This window comes from Capra hircus, chromosome 12 (assembly GCF_001704415.2).
Source record: "Capra hircus breed San Clemente chromosome 12, ASM170441v1, whole genome shotgun sequence".
NCBI classification, from domain to species: domain Eukaryota; kingdom Metazoa; phylum Chordata; class Mammalia; order Artiodactyla; family Bovidae; genus Capra; species Capra hircus.
In genome coordinates, this window is record NC_030819.1 from 61571341 (window position 1) to 61591775 (window position 20435).

The 20435-nt window shown below is 43.7% G+C and overlaps 1 protein-coding gene across 1 annotated transcript; it reads left to right on the plus strand.

Moving 5' to 3' along the window:
• CCNA1 (cyclin A1) lies at window positions 5942–16161 on the plus strand. Its single transcript, XM_018056659.1, has 7 exons — window positions 5942–6398; window positions 10109–10355; window positions 10544–10668; window positions 11126–11349; window positions 12688–12892; window positions 14600–14713; window positions 15805–16161. The coding sequence occupies exons 1-7, from the start codon at window positions 6234–6236 to the stop codon at window positions 15940–15942; spliced, it is 1218 nt and encodes a 405-aa protein (XP_017912148.1). The 5' UTR covers window positions 5942–6233; the 3' UTR covers window positions 15943–16161.

The following is a 20435-nucleotide window of genomic DNA, read 5'->3' on the forward strand; positions in this document are numbered from 1 at the left end:
CAGCCCCAGGGGTTGAACCTCGTCTCTCATGTCTCCTGCACTGGTCAAGCGGGTTCTTTACCTAGTGCCACCTGGGAAGCCCCATGGCTATGTAAACTAAGTTTAAAATTCAGTTCTTCAGTTGAACTGGCTATATTTCAATACTCAGTCACTACACTTGGCCACTCGTGATATTGGACAGTAAGAATATAGACTATTTCTATCATTACAGAAAGTTCTATTGAACAGTGCTGTTGGTCTGATCCTGAAACTCTCCCTGATAATTTACTTCTTCAATAATGATTTTTTTCTTATTAAGCAATCAATATTATAGGAAATTTAAAAACTATAAATATGCCAAATGAATTTAAATATAATCAGTTAATCCTATAATGCATAACTACTTAATACTGTTTATTGGTGCTTTTGCTAAGCATATAAAAATTTTAAAAAGCAACACACTACACAGTTTTTCTTCTTTATATCCTAAATTTATGAACATTTTTGTATGATATTTAAAAAATCTACATTCTTTTACATAGCTGCATAATAGTGATTCAGACTACTGCTATGAAGCTATTTATGGTCACTTTCTTAGGTAAAATCCTGGAATTGGACATCATGTGTGTTGATTTATTTCTGAAACTTCACTTTCAAGAGCTGAATTTGGAAAGAGAGAGAAGTCTGAACCTGTGTCCTCATTTGTGTAACACAGGATTTAATGAAATAACTTCCAAGTCCTCTTCCAGCTTTCCAAGTCTAAGAAATTTTTCAGTTAGTGTCAAACTCTGAAGTTACTAAAAAAGAAGAAACAAACAAACACAAAGGCTTGAGAAAGTAATTTTAAGAAAATTTTCTCTGTTAGACACATGAGTTCAAGGATTGGGGAGAGTAGGGGAAAAATATAACCACATGGTGGCAGTAACATATAGTGAACTTTATTGGGATGCTGCTTTGAGGGGTTTGGGTTGGGGGAGTGGCTCAGTGGCTAAGAATCCACCTGCAATGCAGGAGCTGCAGGAGATGCAGGTTCAATCCCTGGGTTGGGAAGATCTCCTGGAGGAGGGCATGGCAACCCACTCCAGTATTCTTGCCTGGAGAATCCCATGGACAGAGGAGCCTGGTAGGCTACAGTCCATGGGGTCACAGACAGTCAGACATGACAAGCAACTTAGCATGCAATGCAGGGGCAGTTGGGAAGTTCCTCCGACCTTCAGGAGACAATGGTGTGGGAAAGAAAGTGAAAGTGAAAGTTGCTCATCTCTTTGCAACCCCATGGAATTCTCCAGGCCAGGATACTGGAGTGGGTAGCCATTCCCTTCTCTAGGGGATCTTCCTGATTCAAGGATCGAACCCAGATCTCACTATTGTAAATCAACTGTGCTGTGCTATGCTTAATCACTCAGTCTTGTCCGACTCTTTGTGACCCCATGGACTGTAACCCACCAGACACTTCTGTCCATGGAGATTCATTCTCCAGGCAAGAATACTGGAGTGGGTCGCCACGTCCTCCTCCAGGGGATCTTCCCAACCCAGCGATCAAACCCAGGTCTCCCGCATTGTGGGCAGATTCACCCGCTGAGCCACCAGGGAACCCCCCACCCAAATGAATGAATGAACAGTAGACTTTGGCTACTTTCACATATGTATTCAAACTGCTTTCATTCACAGAAAGTGACTTTACAAACATACATACATCATGTGTCATGTATTAAGAGATCCACTTCATACCACCCGAGAATGTACACTTCCTAAAAGGCGGTAAATTTTTGGCTGCTTCTCAAACTGGACTCACTTGATCCTTTGGTCAAGTGGGCTAAAATATCACAAATCTCCTGTGATCCCCAACATCTGTCCCTCATCTTACAACATAGTCATGTTCTCAATTTAAATGTATACTGAGAATGGGAAAGCCATGTCTGTGAACAGGTAAAACATGTCCTTAAAAGGACCTCAGTCCTTAAAATAAAATTGGCTCTACTTTTTCATCTCTTTTCCATCCCTATGCTGAAGATCAACTTCATTTCATACAAATTAATGAAAACTGAAATGTTTGAACAGGAGGTTAATTACTAGCTACAATGAGCAAATGGAATAGAAGTAATAACAGCTTCTGAACTGCCAGGTAATTGCTGGCAAACAGAAAAGACTGTCTTTGAATTGAAATTTGGAGCGGGGAGGAGTCAGTTTTAATAGAACTTTGAGGTTTTAAAAATCCCTAGTAAAGAATTCAACTGTCATCCTTATTATGGAAGTTAACCCTAGCATCCAAAACAGCTGAGCACTGAATATCAGGCAGGAAGTGCTGACCAAGTCATTTGTTAAGCTAAGAAAGTGTTATATTAGCATGTAAGCTATACCAAATATTTTAGACATTAAAGATGTATTTATAATAAAATGTATTGTTCACGTCTCAATATATTAACAGGTTATGTAAAACATGCAGACCTTGAAAATCTACTCAACTTTGATTTCTAATCCTGATTTTGCTACACTAATAGCAAAATAATGAGCCTCACTAAAAATGCATAATTTGTGAGGAAGTCTTTTGTATTCTCTCTGCTCCAATTTTTCCTAAGTATAAGACCAAGCTTTCCATTTACATTTTTTATAAAAATTGTGATTTTATTAATTGAGTTTGTTTTTATGCCATGAATCATTACTAGTTCAAATATTTAATGATTTTTTAAAAAACCCAGGAAAGCCATATTGTGCAAGTTATATAAATATCTGAATTTATATGTATACACATACTTTAAAAACGCATAAAGTTCACCTCAATTACTCTCCAATTTAAGATCTCACCAGAGAACTGTGATGTTTTAATACTGAATTCGAAGGCAGTACAACAATAAACTCGTAAGCCACATATTGGTGCTCTTCGTCAAGTTTAACGAAGTGGATGAAGAAGAAAGATGGTAATATTTAATGATAATATTTCATATGCATTAAGGTTGGATTAGGCTGCAGCTATTCACTTGAGCAAACTCCAGGAGTTGGTAAAGGAAAAGGAAGCCTGGCATGCTACAGACCATGGGGTCGAAAAGGGTCGACACGACTAAGGCACTGAATGGCAACAACAACAAAATTCACACGAGAAGGGGTAGGGGAAGCTGTGAAATAACCAGAGGGTTTCATCTGGTTAAGAGTTCTTTTCTCTTTAAAAGGCATTTTTTGGACTAGAGACAGCTGAGAGGTACAGACTCCTTAGTAGCCTCCTTCTCTGGTCCCGACCAGATGTGTGAGTCAGGACAGCCAATTTCAAAGACCTGCCTCTGCCCGGGGCCAGCGCTGCCCTTTTCCCACTTGAGCTTCAGTCTCAGAAAAGAGGATCAAAACGACAGGCTCCAGGAACAAACATTGCACTGGCTTCTTTTGTTTTGGAAGAAAGGATGAGTATGAGGTTTCTGGTCACTTTCCTTAATCAAGTAAATCATATCAAAAGGGATGTACAGAGCGTGAGGTCACAGGAGGGCACAGAAGTGAAAGTGAAAGGCACTCAGTCGCGTCCAGCTCTTTTCGACTCCAGGGACTATAGTCCACCAGGTTCCTCTGTCCATGGAATTCTCCAGGCAAGAATACTGGAGTGGGTAGCCATTCACTTCTCCAGGGGATCTTCCCAACCCAGGGCTCAAACTGGGTCTCCAGCATTACAGGAAGATTCTCTACCGTTTGAGCCTCTAGCTCCTGCCAAAGTAACCCTGGCTCTTGGAAAGACCTGCTCCTGAGTCCCTAACAGAGTCCACCCCTGACGCCTTTAGAGTCTCCAGAAGTCACAACAGTGTGGTCAGATGATGGAAGCCTCCCCAGAAGACTTCCAAAAGCAGCACCAGATGAGAAGGGGGCAGAAAGGCTGTTTTCCTCACCAGATAGCAGCACCTTGCAAAACCAAGGATTTGGGGCCTACCTACATGTTGCCACAATTTGAGTTGTTACCAGAGCTGCTGTGTCGCCTTCATATCCGAAGGCATAAAAATTCCAGGGTGCAAAGGGATCGCTGCTTCCCAATGAATGAAAGTGGGTAATAAATGTGTTAGTTTCACATTAAAATTCATTTCTACTTTCCTTGGGCATCCAGGAGTGATTTGCAAGATGCCTCCTAACTGCCTCTTAACACCTGATTCAATCGCTTTCATCCTCACTTCCTGTAGAATACTTCAATTTTCCCATTAAAGTAATGCATACACATCGCTGAGTGAGCCCATTAATAAAGAATACTTAAGAAAAAACTGGGAGAGGTGCAAGATTAGCAATTTTTTTCATTCAAAACAAGGAAGAAGGAAATAACGAGTTTTTAAAACGACCATTTGAATGGTTTCCATAATCTGTTTTATGGATGGGAACTTAGAGATGGGAATATTTAAAAATTAAAAACAGACAAAAGCAGTAACATATATATAACATGTGTGTGTGTGTGCACAACATTTTCAAAAAATAATAAAGGTAAAGATTCTTATACCTGGCTCTCTAGTTACCTCTGCAAGTTCCAGGGCTCCCTAGTTTCCAAGGACCCCCTTCCCTTCCTGCGTGGCCAAGGCCCCTTCTCCCTACCCTCACCTCTTACCCCCAAATTAGGCCCCCTGCTTCCACCCTACCTTGCCGCGAACCCCGGATCCAAGGATTTCCTTCCCACGTGGCCAGGCCACCTGCCCAGTCCCTAGTTCCCAGCCTCCCCGCTATCCCCTCTCAATGTCCCAGACCCCGTCGCTGCCACTCGCGTTCCTTCCTCTTCCTGGGCCAGCTTCACGCTGGGGCTGCCGGAACCGTCGAGGAAGGACTCTCTCCTGGGGACCTAGAGCACCACGTGCGACCCTAAAACCCCAGGTCTCCTCTCCCGCCCTGTCGGGTTACATGCACCGGAACCCAGGTCGGCCAGGCGTGGCCTCCGGTGCGCAAGGACCCAAAATGACCGAGAACACGCCGCCACCTCGGACTGAGGCCGCGACTCCAACCAGAGGCCCGCCCGCTGCCACTTGGCCTTTCTCTGGGAGTAGGCTTAGGTGTGTGAGCTGGGGGAAAGGGGAGTGAGCCGCGCTGTCTGCCCTGCGCGGTCAAGGCGCCGCGGCCTCAGCAGCCCCGAGGGCCCCGCGTTGCCCTCCCGGGCCAAGGTTCTCAGGAGCGGGCCGCGGAAAAGACGTTAGCGGGAGGAGTTAGCGGCTGTTGGGGGAACCGGTTCAAGTAAAAACAGTCCCTTCCAAACCCCGGCCATCGCGGGGCGGGCCTTCTTCCTCCCTTACAGATATCGGCCACAGTGGGGGTGTGGGCGCCCACGGCGGCCGCCCGCCCGGGCACGCCCGGGCAGGGCCGCTTAGGAGGGGCTCAGGGCAGCCGCCGGTTGGCCCCACCCAGCCCTGAACGCCCAGGGGTCGCGGTGCGTCCCCCCAGAGCGTGTCGGGTGCGGAGGTAGCCATAGAGATGAGGCCGCAAAGCGCGCCCGCCCCCCTGCGGTTGGCATGGAAACGGCCCCCGCGAGGCCCGGGAGCTGCGCTGATTGGCCGATTCAACAGACGCGGGGGCCGGCGAGGGGCGGGGGGAGTTGAAAGTAATTAGCTCTGAGCTGGGCAGCAGACGCTGGGAGCCCAGCGCTCCGGCTAGAATCTATTAACACCTCCGTCCCCTTCCGCCCCGCCCCGCCCCGGCCCCGCCCCCTTCATTGGACCCTTATTCCCAATCCTCGTGTGCATTTGCTAATTGTTCGAGACTTATGTGTAAAGACATAAGACTGAGAAGAGCGAGGTCCGCTGTGGGTTCCAAGCAGATTTTGGGGCCTTCTGTCTTGTGGGAGGAAGGCCGCGGAAGAGCACTCTGCTTGTCACTTGAGAAGGGGACGTACTTTCCCACAGTGATGTATCCTGGGTCACTGGTTTGCAGGGAAGGGGGTGGTGGAGTAATGGATAAGCATCACAGCCAGGAAAGACACGGGCTTGTAGGTTTGGACTCCCCACTAATGTGGGGGTTAGTGTCTTGGCTTGGAGGTTTGTCATATTCTTCTCTTCTTCCAGCCATCAGCCAGGTATTGGAAGAAAGGCTGGAGAGATTCAAATCATCGTTTTGGTTTAAAGCGGCTTTGATCAGTTGCACTGCGGCTCAGGCCCTTTGAACCCTAATAACAGCAAGGAAGATCATGTGTCACAGGGCTCTGTCTTCTAGAGAGTCTCAGCATCCTTGGATCCTTATCCTTGGTGGAAGAGGCTGACTAACCGGCTTGTCTGTTTCTCCTTCCTTGACAGCAGTAAGCTGTGGAGACTGAGGCTATGCATCTCAGCAGCTCCAAGAGTGGAGTAGTGCTGGCTCCAGTGTCCCGAGGTCCTGAGGCCTGTCAGATGATAACCAGAGGCCAGTTCGGCCAGGATCCGCTACAAAGAACAGTACTAGGAGTGCTAACTGAGAATGGGCAGTACAGGAGGACCTGTGGCCAGGTAATGCCTGGGAAGAGCTGGGAAGCCCCCCGTGTCTTGGTGGGAAGTGGGATCTCTTGAGATTTTCTGCACAAACTCCCCTTGAGTATTCAGCCCTGGAATCTGGCCTAAGGGGCACTGATTTTTTAAAAGAGCACTTTGTAAGGTCCCTTTTTCAGCTAGCAATATTAAATAATTTTCTTTGTTATTAGGAACTGTTTAAGTCAAATATGTGTAAAGTCACTTAAAAGAAAGTGAAAGTGAAGTCGCTCAGTCCTTTCCAACTCTTTGTGACCCTGTGGACTGTAGCCTACCAGGCTTCTCCACCCATGGGATTCTCCAGGCAAGAATACTGGAGTGGGTTGCCATTTGCTTCTCCAGGGGATCTTTCCGACCCAGGGATTGAACCTGGGTCTCCTGCATTGCAGGCAGACGCTTTACCCTCAGCCACCAGGGAAGCACTTAAGTTCCGGGCTAAAAGGACATTGTGAATGCACCAAAATAAACTATTGTTGTTCAGTTGCTAAGTTGTGTCCGACTCTTTGCGACCCCATGGACTGTAGCCTGCCAAGCTTCTTTATCCATGGAATTTCCCAGGCAAGAATACTGGAGTGGGTTGTGATTTCTTTCTCCAAAATTAACTTGTGGTACTGGTGTTTCTCTAGATCAGAATGGTATTCAGATTGACCTAGGCTGTGCCCTGAAGCATCTCCGATAACCTTTAAGTTCATTGGTGATAGTATTAGAATCAGGATTGGATCCCAGTACACTAGATTACTTCCAAATGTGTGCTTTGAAAGTCAGCTTCTCCCCAGGACTGATAATGGACAGTTGGGCAGAAGATCATGGGCCATCTAATGTCCGGTTGCTTGTGCTTAATTAATCATAGGTACCTCCCTTAACAGAATGTAAACAGAGGGTAAATAAATTCAACACTTAAAATGCAAATAAGGAGTTTGGATCCTTAAGAATGAATTTTGAGATTAAAAAAAACAACAACAAAACTTCCTCAAGTCTGTCATTACACCAGCTTCTCATAAGCTTGTACTGTATATCTATTGGCAGTAGCATAGTGGAGTAGGTGGGCAGGTGTCCTTTCCATTTTACAGGTGAGAAAATTTGAGAGGTTTGAGAAAGCCTTCCCACCCAAATAAAAGTCATGATGGAGGCCAGATCAGAAGCTTCTCCTCATCTACTGACTACTCCTACTCCTCTTCTACACAATGACACAAGTCATTTGTGTCTTGGTGGCATCTGGTTAGTGGGAGAAAATTACCCAAAGTAATCTGTTTCAAGCTTTGGAAAAAGCTGAGTAAAGGTGGTTTTAGCAAACTTAATTTGCTTAGCGACACGGTGTACTTCTTTAAACATGAAGTCTAACACAGTGGGGGAAGGAGAGAGTGGGATGAACAGAAAGAGTAGCACTGAAACATGTACATCACCATATGTAAAAGAGAGAGCTGGTGGGACTTCGCTGTGTGACGCAGGGAGCTCAAACCCAGTGCTCTGTGACAACCTAGAGGGGTGTGATGGGACATATGTATGCCCGTGGCTGATTCATGTTGATGTATGGCAGAAACCAACACAAATTGGAAAGCAATTATCCTCCAATTAAAAATAAATAATTAAAACAGGAAGTCTAAAACCTCTCCTGAATGGGCAGTTGCCCCTGTGCTTAGCGGTTTCACTGTAAATTCATAGCTGTTAGTTACCCTCTATGTCGCTTGGTGCTACCTCTGCATTTCCTGGTTCTATTCCGCTACAACCGTCCTATAGAAATCTTTTATTTTATACTTTCCCTTCTCTCTTATCCTCTAAAGCCTCTATCTCCATCCTGCCTCTCAGCTTATAACTTTATATCCTATTTTCCTAAAAATATAGATGCAACTGTGAGTTTCCACATGCCCCCATGTATCATATGCCCTGCCACCCTCCTCCCTGCGTGACCTATGTGTTCCTGCTTTTACACAAGGTGCACCCCATGTGTGAGACACACACCTGATGCCCTCTTGCCTCTTCAAGGATATCATTCCATCAGCTCTTCCTTCTCTTCTTAGTTTTCTCTTCTCTACTGGGTCAAACCCAAATGCAAATATATTGTGATTTTTTTTTTTCCCAGTCTTAAAAACCTTTCAACTACAAAGCTCTTTACAGCAACTGTCCCATGTATGGTGGTATTTCTTGAGAATTTTTCTACTATACACTCTATCAGGATGGGGATTTGTGATACCAGGTTTTCTACTGTACTCCCAGTGTTTAGAAAAACCATGCCCGGCCAGGGTCGCATGCAAGTATTTGCTGAACAGATACTCTGTCTCGATTTCTCCTTCTGTTCTCTTAGATTCAATTCTTATTTAAAGTTGTAAATATTTGTTTAAAAATTACTATCTATTTGGCTGCAATGGGTCTTAGTTGTAGAATGCAGGTTCTTCAGTTGCACCATGCAAACTCTTAGCTGTGGCATGCAGGGTCTAGTTTACTGACCAGGGATTGAATCTAGGTCCCCTGCACTGGGAGTGCAGTCTTAGCCACTGGACCACCTGAGAAGTCCCTCTCTTTGCCTCAATTCGTAATCCTTTCCTTACTTGTCTGAATGGCAGTGTTTGACACTGTTGGTCATTCTCTCTTTCTGGAAGTAGTTTCTTCTGACTTAGCCCAGAGAACATAGCTCTCTTCTGGTTTCTCATCTCGCTTACTGGCCACACCTCATTATCTTGGTTCTTCTTCATCCACTCTTTGAAAGTTAGAGTGTGCTAGAGCTTAGTATTTGATCTGAATTGGCACTCACTCCCTTCACAATCTGTTCAAGTCTCCTGGCAACAAATACCATCTTTCTGTTGATGATTCCTTCTTCTATCTCTGGTCTGGAACTCTCAGCTAAGTTTCAGGCTCAAGTTAGCTATCTACTTGACATCTCTACTTGGATCATGCAGTAGGCATCTCAAACTTAGGTGAAACCAAACACTGACTCCAGGCCCAACCTGCTCTTCCCAAAGTCTTCCTCATTTCAATAAATGGAATATCCATTCTTCTCATTATTTAACCCCAAAACTTTGTCATCCTTGACTCTTCTTTTTCTCCCACCCCACACCTAACTTGCTGAGAAGATGCTGTTGATTATACTTTTTAAAATGTCTAGAATTTCATTTCTCTTTCTCATTATGTCATCTAATAGTGTTCCATAGCTTGTAAGAGAATTAAGTACATAGTACATAATACATAGTACATATTTCTAAAAGCATCATGTTTCTGAATAACTGTGTATAAATGGGACCTTTCCAGGAGCCTGTTGACTAAAAGTTGACTTTAAGGAGGACTCTGTAACTATGTGTCAAGAACCTTGCTGGGTTGTTATAAAAACCTGGCATGCTACAAGCACAAAAGCTGATTTACAGTCCCCCTCCACAGCCCCCCAATGTGTGGTACCTAGTTCGCTTTGGAGAAGAGCTGTAGTTTTTCTTTTTTTCTATAATTTTGCATTCCTTTGATAAATACATGAGGAAGATGACAAATTTTAGGTTAGCTCCTTCCCCAGACGTCACATATAGACAAAGATAAGGGCAAAGTAATCCTTTGGAAGTTTCAGGTTCTGAAATTCAGTTGCAGACATGGATATTTCAAATTCAGATTCCTCTCATCTTTCCAGCCTGCTGGTTTGAGTCACATGTGTTCTTAGCACCTATGCGGGCTCTGGAGTAAGCCTCTAACACAAAAACTTCATCCTCTTCTAGGGGCTCACCACACTCAGGTGTTTCTCTGGATCAGAAAATGCCTTCCCTCCAGCTGGAAAGAAAGCGCTGTCGGACAGTAGAGTTCAGGCACCTGCCAAGCAAGGATTTGACATCTACATGGATGAGCCTGAACAGGGGGACAGAGATAGCTGCCCAGGGCGAAAGGGGATGGCATTAGAGGATGCGTATGAAGTAGACACCAGCGCACTCAAGTCAGACCTTCACTTCCTGTTGGATTTTAACACAGGTAATGGGACTCACCCATAGCTGACGGTACCCTGTCTTCGTAATCGCCTGCAGTGTTCAACAACGTAGAGGTAGCAAGAGAACTCCCTGGAGCAGTAACTGTGGAGCTGGAGCTGCCTGTAGAGGGTTAGTGGATGGAACTAGTTTTGAAATGAAATGTCTTAACTGATAATGTTGCACCCCCTGCAGTTTCCCCTATGCTGGTAGATTCATCTCTCCACTCCCAGTCTGAAGATGCATCAGATTTTGGTACAGATGTGATAAATGTGACTGAATATGCTGAAGAAATTCATCATTACCTTAGAGAAGCCGAAGTGAGTTTTCCCAACTTCTCCTTCAATTTCCAGCACCCCAATCACTCTGTATTAACATAGTTATATGCTCTTGGCCATGACCACTAGCGAATGGCATTCTTGTGACATCTAAGCATGAGAACGTTTATGAAAAATAATAGTTGGGTGCGGTGAGTAGCAGTTATTTGGACTGTTTCTCTGTGTCTCAAAAGAGTTTGTATATTAAGTATTTCACTCTTGGGAAGAACCATTATTGCCATGTCCCTCCTCCTTGAAGTTACTCGTTAACTAAATTGCATTACAGAACCAGAATTGCACAGTTTGTTCCATATCATGATGTACAGATTTCTCTGGCTTTTGACTGAGTTTCCTGCTAACCTTTGCTCAGGAGCTTTTTAAAAATAGCAACTGTACTGTGGAGTGATCCTTATAAGATAACAACTATTTAAACATCAAAAAAAACTCTCTCCCCGAACAGATAAGACACAGGCCCAAGGCACACTACATGAGGAAACAACCAGACATCACAGAAAGCATGCGGACCATTCTGGTGGATTGGCTGGCTGAGGTCGGAGAGGAGTACAAGCTCCGCGCAGAGACCCTCTACCTCGCTGTCAACTTCCTGGACAGGTTTCTTTCCTGCATGTCTGTTCTTAGAGGGAAATTACAGCTTGTAGGAACAGCAGCTATTCTCCTTGCTTCGTAAGTCCTTCAGCTCAAATAACATGAAATGTCAGCCTGTCTAAACACTTGATTTCTGTTCCCATTTATTGGAGAAATACAGTGCTTGATAATTAAAACTTACTCATGCCTCCTTGGATAAAATATCATTATTTTTACACTGTTTACTGAGAAACTGAATCTCACCACATGTTCACTCTTCAACTTGGATGTTTAAGATCCTCTTAATGACAAGTTCAGTATCATGACTAAGGCAGCCATCAGCTCAAATTCAGAATCTAATTTAATTATTTTGTAGTAGTCTTTTGACTATATTCTACAGTGAGTAAAAGCCCTGTTTAAAGAGATTTGGGTTTATGTAAGCCTTCTCCAGGCTCTAGCAAGTGACTCATAATAACCCAATGTATTTGGTTACAGTGAATAAACTATTGTAGCTAATTCCTGTTACTATCAGTCATTCATAACAATATCTATTTGTGTAGAAAAGTTCTGGGTTGTGGCTAAAAGTGAAAGTGTTAGTTGTGTCCAACTCTTTGCGACCCCAAGTACTGTGGCCCACCAGGCTCCTCTGTCCATGGCATCCTCAGGCAAGAATACTGAAGTGGGTAGCCATTCCCTTCTCCAGGGGGTCTTCCTAACCCAGGAATTGAATCCAGGTCTCCTGCATTGAAAGCAGATTGTTTACCATCTGAGCCAATAGGGAGGCCTTATTTGTGTAGAAAAGCCCTGGGTTGTGGCTCAGTTTCTTTTAAATAAGTGACCTGATGGTGAATAGTAGTTTCCTTTCTATTCTTCTGGTCTCAGACTTTATACTTATTAATTACTATGATTTTGCAAAAATTTCCCTGTGGAAAGGAGAAACAAAAGCAAAAGCAGAGAATTGATATCAGTGAAATCATTATCTTTCTCTCGGATACAGAGCATCTTTTGCTAATTCAATAGAAAAAGCTGAGTACAGTCTTCAAAAAAAAAAAAATCTAAGGCCTAAGGAGATTTTTTTTCCCCCGTCATTATGTTCAACATAAAATTCTTTTCCACAAGATGAAGTCTGTAGAATTAAGAGGAATTTACCTGCATGTCTGTCATTCAGAATCTTTCAGCTTATCAGACACCAAAACCTAAAACCCCTAGTTGAAAATTGTCTCTTTACTACTCATAGCAGTAAGTCTGACATATCCTTGTCATACTCATGCTCTTTATGGAAACAAGCTTCTGTATTTTTTCACACCTATACCGTTTCATGATTTATAAGTGATATTTAAGTCTACAAGGGCCACATGACAAGCCTGGTTGGGATAGCACAAGAAAGAGAGTCAGAGGAATCAAGCTTTACTTTCCCAAACTCTTTCTCTTTTGTAGGAAATATGAAGAAATATATCCACCCGAAGTAGATGAGTTTGTCTACATAACCGATGACACCTACACAAAACGACAACTGCTGAGAATGGAACACTTGCTCCTGAAGGTCCTGGCTTTTGATCTGACAGTGCCAACTACCAACCAGTTCCTCCTTCAGTACTTAAGGAGGCAAGGAGTGTGCATCAGGACTGAGAACCTGGCCAAGGTAGGCCACGTGACTTCCAAGAACCTCAGTGCCAACTGGATAAAAAAAGTAGCCTCCTTCAGTTCTTCCTTCCTTTTCAGTTCTTTGCCTTGGGCCCAGAAAAGCTTTTTAGCAATTGGAAGAGAACTAATTTGAAGAACATGACTTCTTCATGTTTGAAGAAACTACGAGACGTTTCCATTAATCATGTTTGGCAGATGTGGGTTGTCTAATCACCCACAGGTCTTAGAAAAAAAAAAATGTAAGCTTGGAAACTATTCTCTTGTTGTATACAGACCACAGGCAAGCAGTACCTCTTAGGTTTACAGAAAGGAAACAAGATAAACATGGTTTGATTTGGCTCTAATCTCATTCTAACATGTTAAGTAAAGAAGCACTATTTGGTCATTTTGGAGTCCTAGAACCTCAGTTCAGAGAAGGTGATGGTACCCCACTCCAGTACTCTTGCCTGGAAAGTCCCATGGACGGAGGAGCCTGGTGGGCTGCAGTCCATGGGGTCACGATGAGTCGGACACGACTGAGCAACTTCACTTTCTCTTTTCACTTTCATGCATTGGAGAAGGAAATGGCAACCCACTCCAGTGTTCTTGCCTGGAGAATCCCAGGGACGGGGGAGCCTGGTGAGCTGCCGTCTTTGGGGTCGCACAGAGTCGGACACGACTGAAGCGACTTAGCAGCAGCAGCAGCAGCAGAACTTCAGTTAGAGTCACTAAAGTATTGGTTTGGAGAACCTGGTTCCCATCCACTATGATCTAATATATCTGGTATTTATATGCTATTCAAAGAGCAATAAGAACATCTCCATAAATTTCCCAGTATGTTTCTTTTAATCTGATAAGTACCCCCTGGTACTGTTCTAGCCAATGAACTGCATGCATTTGCCTGATAAATTTTTAATTGATTTTTTTTTTACTGGAATATACTTCATTTACATTGCTGTATTAGTTTCTGTTGTATAGAAAAGTGAGTCAGTTATACATGTATGTATATCTACCCTTTTTTAGATTCTATTCCCATCTAGGTCATTATTGAGAATTGAGTTGAGTTCCCTGTGCTCCCTCACAGCTCAGTTGGGAAAGAATCTGCCTGATCCGCTGGAGAAGGGACAGGCTACCCACTCCAGTATTCTGGCCTGGAGAATTCCATAGGCTATATAGTCCATGGGGTCACAAAGAGTCAGACACAACGGAGCTACTTTCACTTTTCGCTTCCCTGTGCTCTACAATAGGTTATTAATTATCTATTTTATATACGGTAATGTGCATATGTCAATCCAAATCTTCCAGTTTATCCCTCCCCACCCCCACCTGATAAATTAATAGCTATAATATGGACATATTTTTGCCTTTCACTGAAGACTCTAGCCTACTCCTGTGGCTAGAGGAATGTTATTTGACCAGCATAACCCTACAGTACTAGTATAGGTAACCTATCACGTACACTGTATAGATAGGCCAAATATTGAGCCTTGCCTATACAATACTGAAATTTACTTGTAATTAAATGTATGAAAACATCGATGTTATTCTGGTTATGGACAGGCATGATGATCATTGACTCAATGAATACTTTTGAGCATCTATTTCTGTGCTTATCACTAGATACACATTGAACAAAGATGACAGTTCGTTCCCTTGACATTTCTAGGCTTACTTGGAACCTTAGCCAGATTCCTAATTCCAATGAGACTTTCTCTCTTGTGCTTAGTACGTAGCAGAACTGAGTCTCCTTGAAGCTGACCCGTTCTTGAAATACCTTCCTTCACTGATAGCTGCAGCCGCTTATTGCCTGGCAAACTATACTGTGAACAGGCACTTCTGGGTAAGATTCTAACTGATTCTTTCTAGACGATACTTGGGCTTCCCAGGAGGCTCAGTGATAAAGTATCCTGCAGTGCAGGAAATGTGGGTTCAATCCCTAGGTTGGGAAGATCCCCTGGAGAAGGAAGTGCAACCCAGTCCAGTATTATTGCCTGGGAAATGCCATGGACAGAGGAGCCTGGCGGGCTACAATCCATGGGGTTGCAAAAGAGACTTAGTGATTAAACAACAACAAGATGATCCTTAAGGCCTGTCTAAAGTCTATTCGGTAACTCAAGGCTTAAAACTGGTGGGCCTGTTAGGAGGGAGAGTTAGTTTTATAAGGAACTAGTTGCCTAACCCCCAGATTACAACGTGTAGCTGGCCAGTGTTCACGGCTTGGACTCTGTGGCTTAGCTCACTGGGGCACAGAGGGTGCAGGAGGTCAAGGAGATGGTGGTGACACGCTCGTTCAGTGGAAGCTGGCCTGGAAACCCCAATGCCCACACTTACATAGGGAGTTCCCTTGTAGCGTAAGTGCTGACCACTTCAAGGCAAAGGATGTTGACTCTTCCCATCCATGTAAAATAACCTCGGTCCAGTTAGGATGGTCAGAGGTTGTATGAGGCTTTCAAGGGAACAGGGAATTATTGTTGCTTCTTGGCTCGTGATAGCTGGCAGGATTAGAGATGGGCCCCTAAGATTTGGTTCTGAAGGCTCACTTTTGTGCTAAGAGAGCAGGGCACCTACTTTTATTTTCTAAAATTCTTATTTCTTATTCTGCATTTGGCTAAGAATCTTTCCATATTCTATCTAAATAGAGTGTTCAAGTAAGTTGAAGCTCTTAGGGGCTCATAAGAGAATAAATTTCCCCTAAATTAGGCATTTATAATTGTACGATATGAGCAAATTTAGAACTCTGACTGTTCTTCCTAATATCTTATTCCTAAAGGCTCTGAAGAAGGATTATGGTTTCTTTTGAGATGAACATGGATACTTACTAAGTATACCTATTAATTCTCTTCAGTTCACAGTTTTATCTTCAGATTTCTGATATCATATGTTAAGATCTTCAAGCTCTATGATACAAATTTCTTCTTTTTTCTTGATTAGCCAGAAACCCTCGCCACATTTACAGGCTATTCATTAAGTGAAATCGTGCCTTGCCTGAGTGAGCTACATAAAACATGCCTCAGTATACCCCATCGACCTCAGCAAGCAATCAGGGAGAAGTACAAGGCTTCAAAGTAAGTTCCAGAAATTCTCTTATCTAGGCTCACTACTTAAAACTTTAGTAAGTGATAGTAATTTCAAAATTAAAAAACAGAACAAATTGTACATGGTGCTGGGCTGGAAAAGTAGGTTCTCATGTCAAACCAAGAATATCAGTTTGGCAGGGCCTAGATTTATAATTTGTCACCTTGTAGAGTAGCAGGTGGCTCAGAAAAGAATCTGCCCGCAATGCAGGAGACCTGGGTTCAGTCCCTGGGTTGGAAAGATCCCTTGGAGAAGAGAATGGCTACCTACTCCAGTATTCTTGCCTGGAGAATTCCATGGAGAGAGGATCCTGGCGGGCTACAGTCCATGGGGGTGCAAAGAGTCAGACACAACTGAGCAACTAACACTTTCCAGAGTACATCTAGTCAGCCAGCTCGTTCTTTCCGTTAAAACTACCAGGTGGTTTTCTGGGGCCCATGTGAGATTTTATGAAACCAAAGTCCTTGGTGCGTGCTGAGCTTGCCGTGGGCCTCGTTTCAGGTACATGCACGTGTCTCTCATGGAGCCACCCACGGTGCTTCCTCTGCAGTGAGTTTCAGAACCGAAGCGCCTTTGGAATTTAACCTCCTGACCAACAGACTCGGTCGTGATTTTTACAGGTTTTCTGCAGGTTGTGTCAAACTAGTGTTGCTGTGATATAGGTGACATACTTTTTAGAATGTAAGTGTATTTAGGTTCTCTTAGACATAGTAGCTTGTAATATAGTCTAGTACCTTCTAAAGAATAAACCTGCCTTCTGACCATGTGTTAGACTTATTTACTGCTGACTATGGGTGACATGCTTGCCTGGAATTTTAGTTGAGAGTATTACAAATGTCTTTTCTATTTTAAGAGTGCTTCTACATTGGTTTTATAAATCCGGTATGCTATTAGGATTAAGTGTTCTGAAGAATCCAGAGATTTTCATGTTTGGTAAATTGCTACCCTGAGACTTTCCTCTTCCTATCTTTTTACTCCTCATGTAGCTCTCCGTAAACTGGCAAGGGTGAATGCCAAGCCTAGATGGATTAGCGAAGGGGCGTAAGCAAGCACTGTCCATTCTAGTGTCCCTGTTGGGCCCTGGGAGGTAAAGACAGTGGGTTGAAGAATAAATGTTATCAGGTACCTCAGAGGGGTAATTTACCTAATTTAATTCTAATTGAGGGTTATGATGCTTATTTTGTAAAGGACTTTTATTTCAATGTACAGTTTTGATTTAGTCACCCATCAAGCATATATTCAGCTTTAGAAGATGTTCGGAGAGGTAGAAGAAGAAAATTTTACCATACGATGGGACCTCATAATAATTAAGCTAGTCCTGGGATTCCCTGGTGGCCCAGTGGTTAAGCATCTGCCTGCCAGTGCAAAGGATACAGGTTCAATCCATGGTCCAGGAAGATTTCGCATGCCTTGGAGAAGCTCAGCCCGTGTGGCACAGCTACTGAGCCTGAGCTCTAGAGCACACGAGCCGCAACTGCTGAAGCCTGTGCACCCTAGAGCCTGTGCTCCACAACAAGAGAAGCCACTGCAGTGAGAAGCCCGCACACGCAACGAAGAGCAGTCTCCACTCGGCACAACTAGAGAAAAGCCCGCACAGCAAGGAAGATCCAGCACAGCCAGAAAGAAATAAGTAAATAAAATTTTTAAAAATTAAGCTAATCCCTCATGTTCATCCTTGGAAGATATCCATGCTAAATGCAGCTGAAACTCAAAGTATGCACGATCCTACAGTTAACTCACTATGCACTCATACATGGTCCCTTTCAGCACATATATAGTATATGCGATGAGGAAAACTGGAGCAAAAATGCACTCGTTTTAACTTTCTTTTAAAGATTGGAAGGAAAATCAAGAGTAGACTTGGCCCTGAGGGAGAGTGGTGCTTATTGGGGATTGCATAGAAATGTTGCTAATCTCCAGCTTAGTAGCCCTGGGCCAGCAGGCCTGGAGGCCCTGGAGCCTCTGGCTGTGTTCTGCCTCCAGGCCTGCCCCTGGGCTCAGCCCACATGGCTCAGCCCACATGGCTCTGCAGAAATGAGAATAACAGATTTCCTTTACACAGAAAATATCAGACCCAGGTGGAAGAATGGGAGTAGATGAAATTAACTCCAAATCAGATGTTTGTTTCAAGCGAGTAGGAAATGGCAATCCACTTCAGTATCCTTGCCTGGAAAATTCCATGGACAAAAGAGCCTAGAGGGCTAAAGTCCATGGGGTCACAGAGTCGGACATGACAGGCATGCACCCTAATGGAATTATAAGTATAAAAATACAGCCATACTTGACATGTTTTGTGAAACCTTTTTTTTTTTTTTTTAAGTTTCCACAAGCCCTTTAAAGAGTCTGGCATAGCCTTTTTTCCTGCAGATAAATATTCTCAAGGTGTCTCCATTTCTGATACCACTGAAGAAATCAACATTTCCCTAAATGGTTTTGTGGTTTATGGCATAAGTTTCACAAAAGGGATTTAGGACCTGTATCAATACTAGATTCTCTGTTTTTTTTTTTTATGTTATTTTGCAAAAGAGGCTTTTGTTTCTAAAGTTGGATCTAACATTTGACCTTGACTTTAGGTCACAAAACCATGCTCCAGGCCATAGAAGTCCGAACCCACAACTCTCATGTTCCTGGGGGCCGGCGGTTTGTACACAACCCGCTCCCACCCTGCAACACACACATTGACAGATTGCACAGAGGTGATCTCCAGCTTGCCTTTCCTTGCTTATTACTTTTTTGTGTCCCTGAAATACTTTATTAAAAATAAACGATTCTGACTGTCACCTGTGTACCTCCCACCCAGCTTGAGAGAGAGTAGCAACCTGCGGTGTGTGTCCCTCCTTCATCCCATTCTTTGTCTTCCCCAAATTCAGTGTTGACCATGGTTTTTATATTTTATAAGAACATGTCCATAAACAATAATGCTTGTTTTTAAAATTTCCTGAATATTGACCATCTTTCAGATTCTTCAGTGATACATGTTTTAGGCAGCATTGTATTTTGAGATGATCTGTGTGGACAACTAGGATTCTGGTTATACTATTATATAGTTTTAAGTGAACATACATATCTGTTCTTATCTCATATCTGTTCTCTTGGTTTTTTCCCATCTTTCTCTTTGACCCACTCCTGCCCACTGCCTGTCAGCCAGTAAAGGAAGCCGGTCTAGGCAGGGCTTTGGATCTGGGAGGGCTACCTCTGTTTGCCTCTGTGGGCTTTTTGAAAGCCTGTGGCAACTCAGAGAAGGCTGTGACTCAAGGGGCCCTTGTTGAAATGGGCCATGAGAAAGGACTAGGGGAACAGCATTTGCCTACATGTTATCAGGACCCCAAGAGAGAAGCTCAGTACACCCAAATGGTTCCTCTGTCTCCTAAGCTCTCACCACCAGAATGAAAACGTGTTATTCGAATGTACACTCAAACCTTGAAATTGAAGCCCACACTACTTATATGAGCGTGGCCTTGCCTTTCTGATGCTTGTGTCCAGATTGGTTGGGGGGGTGGTGGTGGTGGGAGTTGGGGGGTCAGGCAGATGGGACACTCTCCTCAGGGCTCCTGGCCATGACCCCATTTATTTTAGCATCCCGGCTCCAGGGCAAGGCCCAGGTGCATAAAACCTGATGTCCCCATTACTCCGGAAAGATCTTCACTGCAGTCTCACAGGATGTGTGTGAGCTTGCTTTAGGCAGCAAGCTAATTGTTGACTTCTAATATGTCTTTTATTAGCGATTGATAGTATTCTTAAAAACAGAATGGTCAACAGGTCAATAGCTAGAGTAACGATGAGGGAGGGGAGGGGAAACGCGCAGGGAGAGGGGATGTGGGAAGGAGGTCATGGGAAATCAGATCAGTTAAAATGAGTCAAAAAAGGATGAGCAGATGGAAGTTTACCCCCGGAGGTGAAGTTTTCTGAGACAGGTAAGTTGAAAGACTGTGCCCACAGTCCTATTCACCTTCCAGGACAGATGTTCACCCAGGCTACCTGTGCTCACTGCTCTTTCGTCCTCCAGGGGTGTGTGTGTGTGTGTTACCCCTTGGGAAACACCAGCTTCAGTGATATTAGATTCTGCCCAACTCTGTAGAAAGTTTGTAATGCATGAAAAAGTAAACGCCAACAAAAATTCACTTTATTTTTTCTGTATCTTAAACTTGAGGGTGCTTGGGCAGAAGGTTTGAAGGTTAGTTGTGAACTGAATTCTCTGCTGAGAATGGCAGAATCTTAGGATGATGAACCACTAGCCGGGAGTGATAATATAATGGGATGGTATCTCATCTCTCCTCTTTTCCTCCCCTGCAAATAAGAGCCAGGGAAGTGGGAAGATTAACCGCATCTGTTTGGAGCGGACAATTCAGTGTGGCGGTTCTGACGCTGAGGGCGAGAGAAGGGCTGGGAAAGGTGCATAACACTGAGATGATGTGTCAAACTAGAATGTCTTCTAGAAGTAAAACATAATAGGGGTTATTTCCCCAACACCCAGATCCCTCTCTCCT